Genomic DNA, 11,696 nt, shown 5'->3' on the forward strand with positions numbered 1-11,696 from the left:
GTGCTCTTTGAGCACACTCGATGAATACATAATATTATTTTGAAATCAACTTTTGGTATTCTGCTCTCTCTCTCTCTCTCTCTCTCGCTCTCTCTCTCTCTCTCTCTCGCTCTCTCTCTCTCTCTCTCTCGTGTGTGTTTAAGGTCTTCATTAGACCTTCATCTCTGTTTCTATGGTCTATTCTATCCAGATGAGCCGGTTGTCTTAGATTCCGCACACTATCTTTTACACCATTTTTATAAAAGAGGGGTATCCGGCTTAATGCTCATCTTGATGACAATCGATCAACGCTCCTAGGATTCTCTAGCCTTATTTGATGGATGTGGATATCTATTAATCTTATACCATGTAGAATTTGACAACCATACAAATAGAGAATGATTGCTAGAGAGAGATCACACATACACAAAATTGTTCTATATTCATTGTAATGTGTTACATTAGCCAAATGGCTTGTTTGTAGAGACAACTCAAAAAGCTATACCTCTTCAATGAAGAGTTGTCTCTTTACATAATTCTAACAATAAATAACTCTTCATACATTTCTGATTTTAATAAATATAATATTTAGGTTAAATATTTCCATACTACTCACATGCAAGCGAACTAGATGGCATTGCCATCAGCACCCATGAAAGCATCGATGATTGTGCCACCATGGCCATGGCCACAGCCAACATTGGCACAACGAGTGGCCTGATTCCTGGCAATGTCTTCGAGCGTGACAGAGAAGAGGCCTTGCCCATCCAACATGATGCCTTCGTCAAACCAAAAACACAATGTATACCTCCTAAGCCAATAGCGGAGGAGATCCCGACTGATCCCCTCCACCATGCCTGGGAGAACCATATTTAACTTCCCGTCCTTCTCATCCGCATACATTGTCAATTGTGCATTCAAACAAGAGGCAGAGTCTTTAATCATCCATCAACATTAATTCATTTGGCTCAATACCCTCAGCTCCCCCTTTGTCATTTCTATAGTGTCAGCAGCTCTTCTAGAAGTGCCCCGGTTTCCCACAATAGGGAAACGTGAGCCTTCCTTTGGACTTCGACCCAAATCTGGATTTGTCCCTGTTTTGAGAACCTCTCTACCTACCCCTTCATCTACTAAAGTCCCTTTCTGTAAATAGGGCCTTTGTCCCTGTTTTGAGGACCTCTCTACCTGCCCCTTCATCTACTAAAGTCCCTTTCTGTAACTAGGGCTTTTGGTCAGAGTTGAACTATTTGTCCTTTCGTCAAGCTTCTTCATTCAGCAAGCTCGACTTCAGCATGTCTAGGGTCAGTTGTTTCCCTTGTGGCGTTGAGTTACCTAAAGTCACTAGAAGTGTCTCCCAGTTGTCTGGTAGAGAGCTAACAATAGCAAGGCTAATACCTCATCAACTAGAGGTATTTCTAGGGAGATGGTTTGGTTTATTATCCCTTGAACGGCATTCCTGTATTCAGCCTTGCTAGAGCCACCTTGATATCTCAACCTCACTATCTTCCTAAAGATGGAGAATCTACCTTGGTAAGATTTTCGTCTCAGTAGACGGATATGCACAAAGACAAGGGAAACGAAGAAACGTCTTACACTTGATGTGTGCAGAGCCGTCAACCTGTTGGGGGGTGTCGGATTTGAGGGTCAGCCACTACACTAGCTCGACCTACACAACACACAGCTTGCACTCCTTTCTCCTTTTTCCTCTCTCGCTTCTCTTCTCTTACAATTCACTGCACACTGACCATCACACACTGTAAGAAATATTGGGACAATGTGTAAGAAAAGTTGGAACAAAGAGGAGGGAAATTTGATAAAAGTGTATAATAAGACTCTATGAGAGTAACAACTGTCAACATAGCAACTGAATGGAAAATACTAACATTTGATACATACATACATATATATATATATTGGAGAAGTAATTGTTATTTTGTCTTTTCCAAATACTTTTCTTGTAAGTCTTATTTTGTCATTGGATCTTCATATATAAGTTTGTTGTCTTTAGTTTGTTGTAGTGTTAGCAGGTAATCTTGAACCATTTCATGGATACTCTGTTAGGTGTTTCATGTCATTTGGAATATAGAGATTAAAGATGGTGCCAGACATAAAGAACATGATGACTGTCCAATCCATTAGAGGCAATTAATTAGATAATAATAACAAATAATAAAATGTGGTTTGTAGTAAAGGCAAAGTAATATCTATCCATTATCATTCATGTATCAAGTGTATTGGGTATTACAAAGTAATTGTATATATATGTTGTACTGTCTGTGTCTGGTTTTGGTGGGCAATTCTTCCACTACACTATAACCGTTTTGATTCTTCTCCCCCCCCCACCCATTTCAATCCCATGGACACAAAAAAAAAAACAAAATACACACAAATACAATAGATTTTGTATAGATTTCTCATCTTCTTCCCTTCCAAAATTTGCAGTCTCTCTTTTGGATTAAGTAATGGGGATGTAAGATTATTATGATATTGGGGATTTTTTCATATGTTTGAAGAGACGGAAAGGCTACTAGAAACGGATACAGAGAGTTGGATATAAAGTATAAGCAACAGCAGCTATAAAGCTATGTCTCCATAGTAGACAGTCACAGCCTTGAGTTCATCTTGGACATAATTCTTCTCAATCTAAAAAAAAAAACATAAAACCAGATGTAAGTCAAGCATGTATGATAATCATGATGATACAAAAAAATGTATATAATTGTGGCAATGATCCAAAATGTGATGAAGAAAGAGTACCTGGAAGGGTAGGGGAGGATCACAGACACAGGATAACTCAGCCATCTGCTCCGGATCGACCGTCTTGGGAAGGAAATATGCGACATTCGGAGCCACTGAGAGGGCTAACTTAAAGAGAGAGAATCTGAAGAATGGATCCAATTCTTAGAGGCTAATAAAATAGCATATGTTTTGTCTACATAATCATGAAATTTGGTTCTTTTTTTAACAATTGCATGTCTGTGTGCATATATGTCTTTGGCTATAGTATATTATGGAGGTTAGTTATATTGCAGGCACTCACCCATCAGCAGGTTGTAGCATTGTCTTGATGTCATAGCGATCAGCCCTTATGTATTCAGGACCTCCCCATGGCGGCGACAAGAACACGACATCCGCCTACATTTCAACAACACAATAACCATTTTCGATTGAAACCGGGAGAAATATATACATTGAGCCATTGGAAAACAGGAGTATGTTATATAGGACATGGCATCTAAGGGTGTATAAAACTGGTATGGTATTGGACATGGCATTTGTATATATATAGAATTGAATTGGTTAGTTGGGTATTAGGACATGGCATCCATCAATGTATAGAAATGGTTAAAGATTTGGTATGTTGTAGGACATGGCATATATATATATATATATAATTGAATTGGTTAATGGTATGATATAGGACATGACATTTGAATATATATATATATAGAACTGAATGGAATGGAATAGAATTAGTTAATGAATGAATGAATGAATGAATGTTGGGAGGATGAACCTACCTTGAATGTTGGTGCCAATTGGAAGAAGTCGCCAACAATGAAGTCGATTCGATCCTCGACACCATAGACTCTGGCATTGTTGCGCGCGTACTCGATCTTCTTCGGGTCGATATCTATGGCTATCACATGGAAGTTCCTGCAGAAACACCAAAATGTTTGTGAAACATCAGATCATCAAAACCCTAGCTTTAGTGACAAAATACAAGCATCATGATCAAACCGTAGCTTTAACTTTCGGATCGGATCCAGATCAGATGAGATGATATCAGATGAGATCCGATCCCCGTAATTGGAATTGAATGAATCAGGCAGGCACTACTCACATGCACGCGAACTGGATGGCATTGCCACCGGCACCCGTGAAGGCATCGATGACGGTGCCACCGTGGCTATGGCCATGGCCAGCATTGGCACAGCGGGCGGCCTGATTCCTGGCGATGACTTCGGGTGTGACGGAGAAGAGGCCCTGCCCATCCAGCATGATGCCTTGGTCGAAGCGAGAGAACAATGTATACCTCCCGAGCCAATAGCGGATGAGATCCCGGCTGATCGCCTCCACCATGCCCGGGAGAAGCACATTTGACTTCTCGTCCTTGTCATCCACAGCATACACTGTTAATTTGCATTCAAACAGGAGACTGTCAGTCAGTCTTTTAAATCACCCATCATCATCTCATTCAATTCATTGCCATCCATCCATCCATCCATCCATCCAATTCAATGTATTTTACATGCATCACTCAATGATTCACATCAATAATCAGGGCCTTCAAATGAGGATTTGTTACTACTTGAAATTTGGAGAAGCAAATTTAATCAAATTTGGAAGAGAGAATAGACTGCCCCACATTTCTGAATGTGCTGAACTTGGTTGTCGATGATGATTTTGTTGGCATCCAGCTCTTGAAGGACCTTCTTATTATCAGTACTTGTAGTAGTAGGAGTAGGAGTAGCACCAACATCTGCACCACCATCATCATCAATTTCAATAAATTTCAAGACACAAGGACATATATATATATATATATATATATATATATACAGGCAGGCATACAGAATGAATCCATTGACACAAGCTACATTTACTGAATCGATCAATCAATGCATACAAATCTGTTAATCATTGCAGACAAATGTGTTAAGCAATGCATACAAATATGTGTTAATCGGTGCACACAAATATGTGTTAATCATAATCAATGAATGCAAATGTGTTAAACAATGCATGCAAATGTGTTAATTGGTGCAGACATAAAGACGATATGTTTTATATACTTTAGCATTAACAGGGATTAACTGGCTCTGGTTATTAGCAGTAACGACAATTAATTTATTAGCATTAGCATTAAGGAAGGAGGGCACCAATAAGTATGATTGATTAAGGAGAATTCTACTAATCCACTAGAAATATAATTAATAGGTCAATTAGATAGATACCTGATCTTTTCTTGGATGACTTGGAAGTGGCCATGTGGAAGCCCATGGCGCGACCCACTAAACCCAATCGAAAGAATAATCCACACCCAAGAAACAGAGACAGATGATACAATTATGAATTAATATATGTATGTATTAGAAAGTAACAAAGACAGATGATATGATTATGAATGATTGTATGTATGTATGTATGTATTAGATGACAGATGATTAGAGCTAATCCAATACATTAGGCATGAATGCAGATTCCTCCTATATATATGTATATATATGTATAAATTATAGATGCAGGTGAAGTATTTGACTCAAATAATTTATAAAATATAACTCAATTCATTCAGTCGTGTGGATGTTGGGTCGGGTTTTCACTTCTGATTTTTAGCCCCAGAAATCAATAAAATAAGTGGATAAAAAAAACAGCAGTTTTTAATTCAAGGAGCGGCAGACATTTCTTATTGATTTTGGGGATTTTTTACTCACGACTTTTGAAGAGGGCCATGACATTGAGGAGCTGCATTAAAAGGCTCCTCCAAGAGCTCCCGCTGCGCTTGCCTAGATCTTCCTCCTTATTCGTATGATTTAATCCCTCCGACGCATCTGCTTTCAATTCTGATCTTCTGCTTCCTTCCTTCGAATTATATGCCTCCACAGATTTGGTGTTGTAATCCTCACCTTTGATTAATAGCATATTGCGATTGGGTAGGATAAATCCATCCACCATTAATCCTCCCTCAGCCTTCTTCACTACTGCACAATCCAGATGATGATGATGATGATGATGATGATGATGATGATGATCCAGATGAAATAAACAGAGAAAGGACGACACAAAATTCAATTGAGTTCAATTGAAAAGAACAAAAAATGCACAAATTTTGACAACTCAATTAGCAGAAAAAACAGCGACAATTTTAGTTCAATTGAAAAGAACGAAAAATGCACAAATTTGGACAACTCAATTAGCAGAAAAAACAGCGACAATTTTAGTTCAATTGAAAAGAACGAAAAATGCACAAATTTTGACAACTCAATTAGCAGAAAAACTGCGAGAATTTAGCTCAATTGAAAAGAACAAGGAGATGCACAAAGCTCAGCTCAATTATCAGAAAAACAGCGAGAAATCGATTCAATTCTCAAAAGAAGAGAAAACATGCCAAAGACGAGTTCAATTCACAACGATCAGATGAAATCGATTAAATTCTAACACAATTTGAGCAGCCAATCTATGTTTATTCATCCTTATGACATAGATTGGAGCCCGAGAAAGAAAACTGAGAATAATTTAGAGGCAATTTTGGACAGATTTCAGAGAGAATTAGTACTAATAATCTCACATTTCTCGACTGCAGCTTCTGCTACTTCACCATCATTCAGAGGCTCCAGCTTTTTCTCATCATGGCTATCATTATTGAGCTGTAAGAGCTCTAAATTGATGCAGTCCCCTGTTAACTCCTGTGGAATCAAAGGCCTTCGATTCAGGCGTTTTTCTATAGTCTTGGCCATTGTGCTCAGATCTAGCGGCTGCTTCTGCTGATTGATCACAACGAATCCAGACTCTGTTTCTGGATGGGAGGAGATATAAATCAGGCTCTGCTGCTGAGGATGATTTTTATGAGGAGCACCTGTTTCCTGCTAAATAAATGAATTCGCGCAAAAACAGAGATGATCACCGAGAAATTAGAAAAAGGGATTAAGGAAAAACACAGAGATTAGGGAGAGACAGAGATTTAGGGAGAGGGAATTAATCAAAGAACAGGAAGTAAGAAAGAATGCATTAGCTAAAACGCGGATTTCTCCAATGAAACAGGAGGTTTCCATCGCTAATCGATAGAAAAGATCAGAACCTTTCCATAGCTAAATAATTAGGGATTCAGAAACAACGCAGCATTATACCTCCTGCTCCACCATATTTTCAGCCGCCAATCAAACAAACACAAGATTTTTGAGCAGAAACGCCTCAAATCTTTAATAATCGACCAGGAGGAGCAAATGAGCTTAATAACTAAGGTTTCACTACAATATTTTCAAGCAAGAGATCGGATGGAGAAGAAGATAAAAAGGAAGAGCAGAGAACGGATTAATTTAAACCAGACTTCTGATAACAGACAGATTTGGCATGTATTGAAAAGAAAGAGGGAAGAATTAAATGGCATGCAAGGAAATAATTGTGCATGCAGATCTCTGCTTCACGATAAATATGCACACACATCATATATAAAATCCATGGAGCGGACAGAAACAGGAGAACAAATGTGTATGTATATAAACACTTACATGGACGCAATTCCTACTGAAATTGGTTCTGATCCGGCAACACAGAATTGGCTTGAAAATAGAATACTAATTAATTCGCTCAGTAAGGAATTGGCAGAAGTATAATGGAGCTCATGACCAGGAATCAAAATGCTTTATTAATTCAGTCCCTAATGGTCATAACCAGGAATCAAAATGCTTATTAATTCAGTCCCTAATGGTCATAACCAGGAATCAAAAATGCTTATTAATTCAGTTCCTAAGGGTCATAATGTTTAGTAAAGAAGAAGGAATTGAAAAGGATTGAATGTAAAGCTCAAATGAAAAGGTTGATTGATTCACTATGAAAAAAAACCATAGACAGAGAGACAAGAGGAAGGAAGATTAAATAAATCCTTACATGTTTTGATGGAACTTGCAGGCTAAAATTAAGTAACTGATCGGGTATGTTGGATATGATTTTAGGTCAGTTGCATGCAAACAGTGAGAGACAGAGAAGATGATCACAGAAGCTGAGAGCTTCTTCTTCTTCTTTTTATATCATATATAAAAAAGATGATTGAAAGAGAATATTGATAGCTGAGAAACCCAGTAAAATCAAGATCAAAAAGAGAGCAGAATTATTTAAAAGGATAGCTGAAAGAGAGGGAGATATATATACAAAAATTGCTGAAGGATTTAGTTATTTAGGGTTTGTGGCCATATCTGTGTGTGTGTGTGTATATATATATATACATGTAATTATTTAATTTATTCTGCTTGAAGTGGGTACTAATTAATTAATTAGGGATTTTCAATGGATTGGTATGGGATCAATTAAAAACCTAATTCTGAAATTTAAGTGGAGAGAAAGCGCGCATCATAACTATTAAGTAATGAATTAATTTTCCATCTTCGAAAGAAGTAATTAATTTAATTAACTCATAACTGCAGCATCCCCCCCCCCCTAAAAAAAAACATAAAAATTAAAACACAGACACGATAAAAACAAAAATCAAAGTGGCATTCTGAGAATTTCATTTCATTTAATCGTGGAAAACATGAAGGAAGTATTATTTTTAAATGGAATTAAATATATATAAAATATATACACATATATGTACTCCATCTCCATGGGGATCTGTACTCTGTTTTCTCTGCATTTTTTTGTAATTAACGAAACGATATTTATTTCTAATAATAAAAAAACGAATCATTCAAATCGAGAGAATTTTTGCAATGATTCGATCGTCGTGGTTCTCGTTGCTTTTCTTTTTTCTTTTTTTCTGAGAAAGAGGAAGCGAGAAATTAAAAACAAATTGTTTTATTTAATAAATAAATAACAGTTCACAAAACGAAGACAGCGCACGCACGCAGAGCCAGACAGAGACAGAGACAGAGACAGACAGACACAGAAAGAAAGAAAGAAAGAAAGAAAGAAAGAGAGAGTCTCTGAGAGAGACAGAGAAAACAGAGACTCTGAGACAGACAGACAGAGAGAGAGAGAGAGAGGGAAGGGTAAAAAGAGAAATTAGAATAACTGAGTTTTTCAAAATTACAAACTATGCCCCTCCACATAAGAAAGAAGGAGGTTTTTGTTTTTCACACTCTCTTCATTCATTGCTCCTACTACTAGCAATGGGCACGGTTTCGGCTCGAACCGAACCGAACCGAACCGTTAATTCATGGCTTAACAGTTTATTGGTTCAAAGATAAATAAACCGTTTGGTTTGATTTTAAATATTATGATCCGGTTTGGTTTCGGTTCAGTTTGGTTTTGAATTTCATGGTTTAGCGGCTTATTAGTTTATCGGTTTTAGTTCGGTTTGGTTTTGAATTTCAAGGTTTAGCGGTTTCGGCTTATGTGGTTTGGTTTTAAGGTTTAAGGTTTTAAGGTTTAAAGGTTTATAGGTTTATAGGTTTAGGGTTTAAAAGTTTTGAAGGTTTAAAGGTTTAAAGGTTTATAGGTTTTTTGGTTTGGTTTGGTTTTGATTTATGATAAACCGATTTGGTTTGGTTCTAAATTATTCATAAACGGTTTAGTTTAAATGGTTTGGTTTAAATGGCTTCATGGTTTAAAGGTTTATAGGTTTATTAGTTTGGTTTGGTTTTGATTTATGATAAACCGATTTGGTTTGGTTCTAAATTATTCATAAACGGTTTAGTTTAAATGGTTTGGATTAAATGGCTTCATGGTTTAAAGGTTTATAGGTTTATTAGTTTGGTTTGGTTTTGATTTATGATAAACCGATTTGGTTTGGTTCTAAATTATTCATAAACGGTTTAGTTTAAATGGTTCGGTTTAAATGGCTTCATAAAATTAAAACAGTTTGGTTTGGTTTTTAATATAAATAAATGGTTTGGTTTGGTTTCAAGGCCAAGAAACCGAACCGCGCCCATTGCTACCTACTACATTAACATAACATACTCTCTACTCCTACAACAACAATTACTACTATAACTAAACCCTAAACCCATGCATTACCTCGTGAGCCTTACATGCCCGCCAACCAACCAGCCCATTGAACCATTGCAAATGAGTTCAGTAAGCATCGGTCGGAGATTACTTACTTAAAAGAGTATTGTTTCTCGTCCATCCGTCTCCCGTCCCGTCTCAGCGTCGATGATTGCGTTTTAGATAATGCAAGGATTTCTGGAGAACCCGCTCGATTTGTTGTTGAAATAGAGGTGGAATTCGATCAGAAGCTTGGTTGGCTGTATTCGAGCCAATTTCCTTCCGCAAGGCTCCACAATGTGAGGCACACTGATAAAAAGGAAAGAAAACGAACGAACGAATGATTTTCCCATAGTTTTCATATGTCGTGAGCTTAGGATTAGTTCATTTTCGTAGTTTTTGTATGCCGGAAGTAGGATTAATTAGTTTCCGTCACTTCTAGACGGACAATGATCACGAAAAATCAATGTGAAAATGTACCTTTTACCAAACCTCTATAGATTAAGTTTAATGTTTGGTGCCCTTCCGTTGTATTGTTTGTTTATGAGTAAAGGCTTCATTTAACAAACATAACTCTTGCACATTTACTTAGGTGCTAGCTAAAGGTGAGATTCATATTTTCTTTTTGCTATGTATTGTCTAGAAAACTTGGTTCCATAACATAAAATACTAATTCCCAATGATAGCACCAAAATCAAGGAGAATATGGATCCTTCATTCGATGAATAGTTTTATCGACACTCACGAGACCTCAATTCTCAATCTCGAAAGTATAAATCCACAGCCATAGGTTGGAGGTCACATGTCTCTTATCATTGCAAGTCTTCACAAATATGACAAACAAAGGCATAACATAGCACGCCTATCTTTTCTTCTGTAACATACCAAGCATTTATTTACATGGTATTTGATGAACCATTTCTTTCCCCCATCAAACTATTTCTCGAGCATCGGAAGACCAAATGCATCATATTGCCTGTCAACTTTTAGACTACAGGGTGCACTTCGCTCATGAGTGAAAAGTTGTCAATGCATCAGATATTTGTGTGGATCAAACATGGGTACAATTAATTAAGAAACAAGCATCCACTTAAGCTTTAAGGGAAATCATGTATTGATCTTTCTTTTGCTATCGATTGACTTGGCAAAGCTGTAAGATTGATCGTGATGGCCAAATTCCTACGTACCTGCACAACCACACAATTCCAAAACGTGAGATCGTTAAACATTCTCAACACGTATAAAGCATGCACGATTCATTTTTGTTTTTCTCATCGATGATAATTGCAAGTATTCATCATCATTTTTGTATGATTCTCAATATATAAGAATCCCCAACCGAATTCTATCTTCCTCATCAAACAACTTGCTCTTTTCATTTATTTTATAGAATCAAGTTTTTGTGTAGCAACCATGTTGGCATTACATGATCCACCTAACAATTCCAAGGATGTTGGCATCAACTGATGGGAGTGAAGGATCTATTGTCCCACTAAAGTAGAATTTAACAAATGGCTAGCTAAAAAATGCTTACATTCCCCACAATTTATCATTTGCACTAGATGTTAAAAGACCTAGATTCCTTTAGCTTTGCATTTGTCGATTTGGGAGGAGTCTTGAGATCTTAGGACTTGCTTGTACAAGGCCATATTACACGTGTGTGCATGTTGCACATCAAAGGCCCTTACCACGCAAAAAATATTTGAAGCATTGATGAAAACGACGGAATCGTGTCATTTCAATCTTCTTTTAGTCAATGCTCACATAATTTGGAACCTTTTGGTTGAGATGTTGTAATGATCCTTGAATCTTATTTCGGTCACGAATTCATTATGGTATCTACTATCAATACAAGAACCCATTGCATTAAAACGTCTCGTCAAACACTTATCTAGAATCTAGTGATTATAGCCGCATAGTTCAAAGAATAGAATGACACTGTACAAGATTTCTGGGACAAAGTGTTCCATGTGAAATTGGAATGATGAATGTTTAAGGTTTATCTTTAAAATAACTATTTCATCCATAAGAATTTGTAGGTGACACCCACCATAAGCCGTTTTTCTACTCCT

The 11,696-nt window shown here is 37.1% G+C and overlaps 1 protein-coding gene across 1 annotated transcript; it reads right to left on the bottom strand.

The window, feature by feature from the left end:
* Positions 1-2,145: 2,145 nt before the first annotated feature.
* LOC147850745 (uncharacterized) lies at positions 2,146-6,845 on the bottom strand. The gene is made up of 10 exons (XM_087335987.1): positions 6,831-6,845; positions 6,272-6,566; positions 5,418-5,684; positions 4,938-4,994; positions 4,349-4,462; positions 3,824-4,112; positions 3,501-3,636; positions 3,020-3,114; positions 2,737-2,860; positions 2,146-2,622 (listed from the first exon to the last, which is right to left on the bottom strand). Exons 1-10 carry the CDS (start codon positions 6,843-6,845, stop codon positions 2,554-2,556), a joined length of 1,461 nt encoding a protein of 486 aa, XP_087192113.1. The 3' UTR covers positions 2,146-2,553.
* Between the last annotated feature and the right edge of the window lie 4,851 nt (positions 6,846-11,696).

The sequence above is a fragment of the Azolla caroliniana genome, unplaced genomic scaffold (genome assembly GCF_043228905.1).
Source record: "Azolla caroliniana isolate FFs.n. ecotype wild unplaced genomic scaffold, voAzoCaro1.0.p SCAF_20, whole genome shotgun sequence".
Classification (NCBI taxonomy): domain Eukaryota; kingdom Viridiplantae; phylum Streptophyta; class Polypodiopsida; order Salviniales; family Salviniaceae; genus Azolla; species Azolla caroliniana.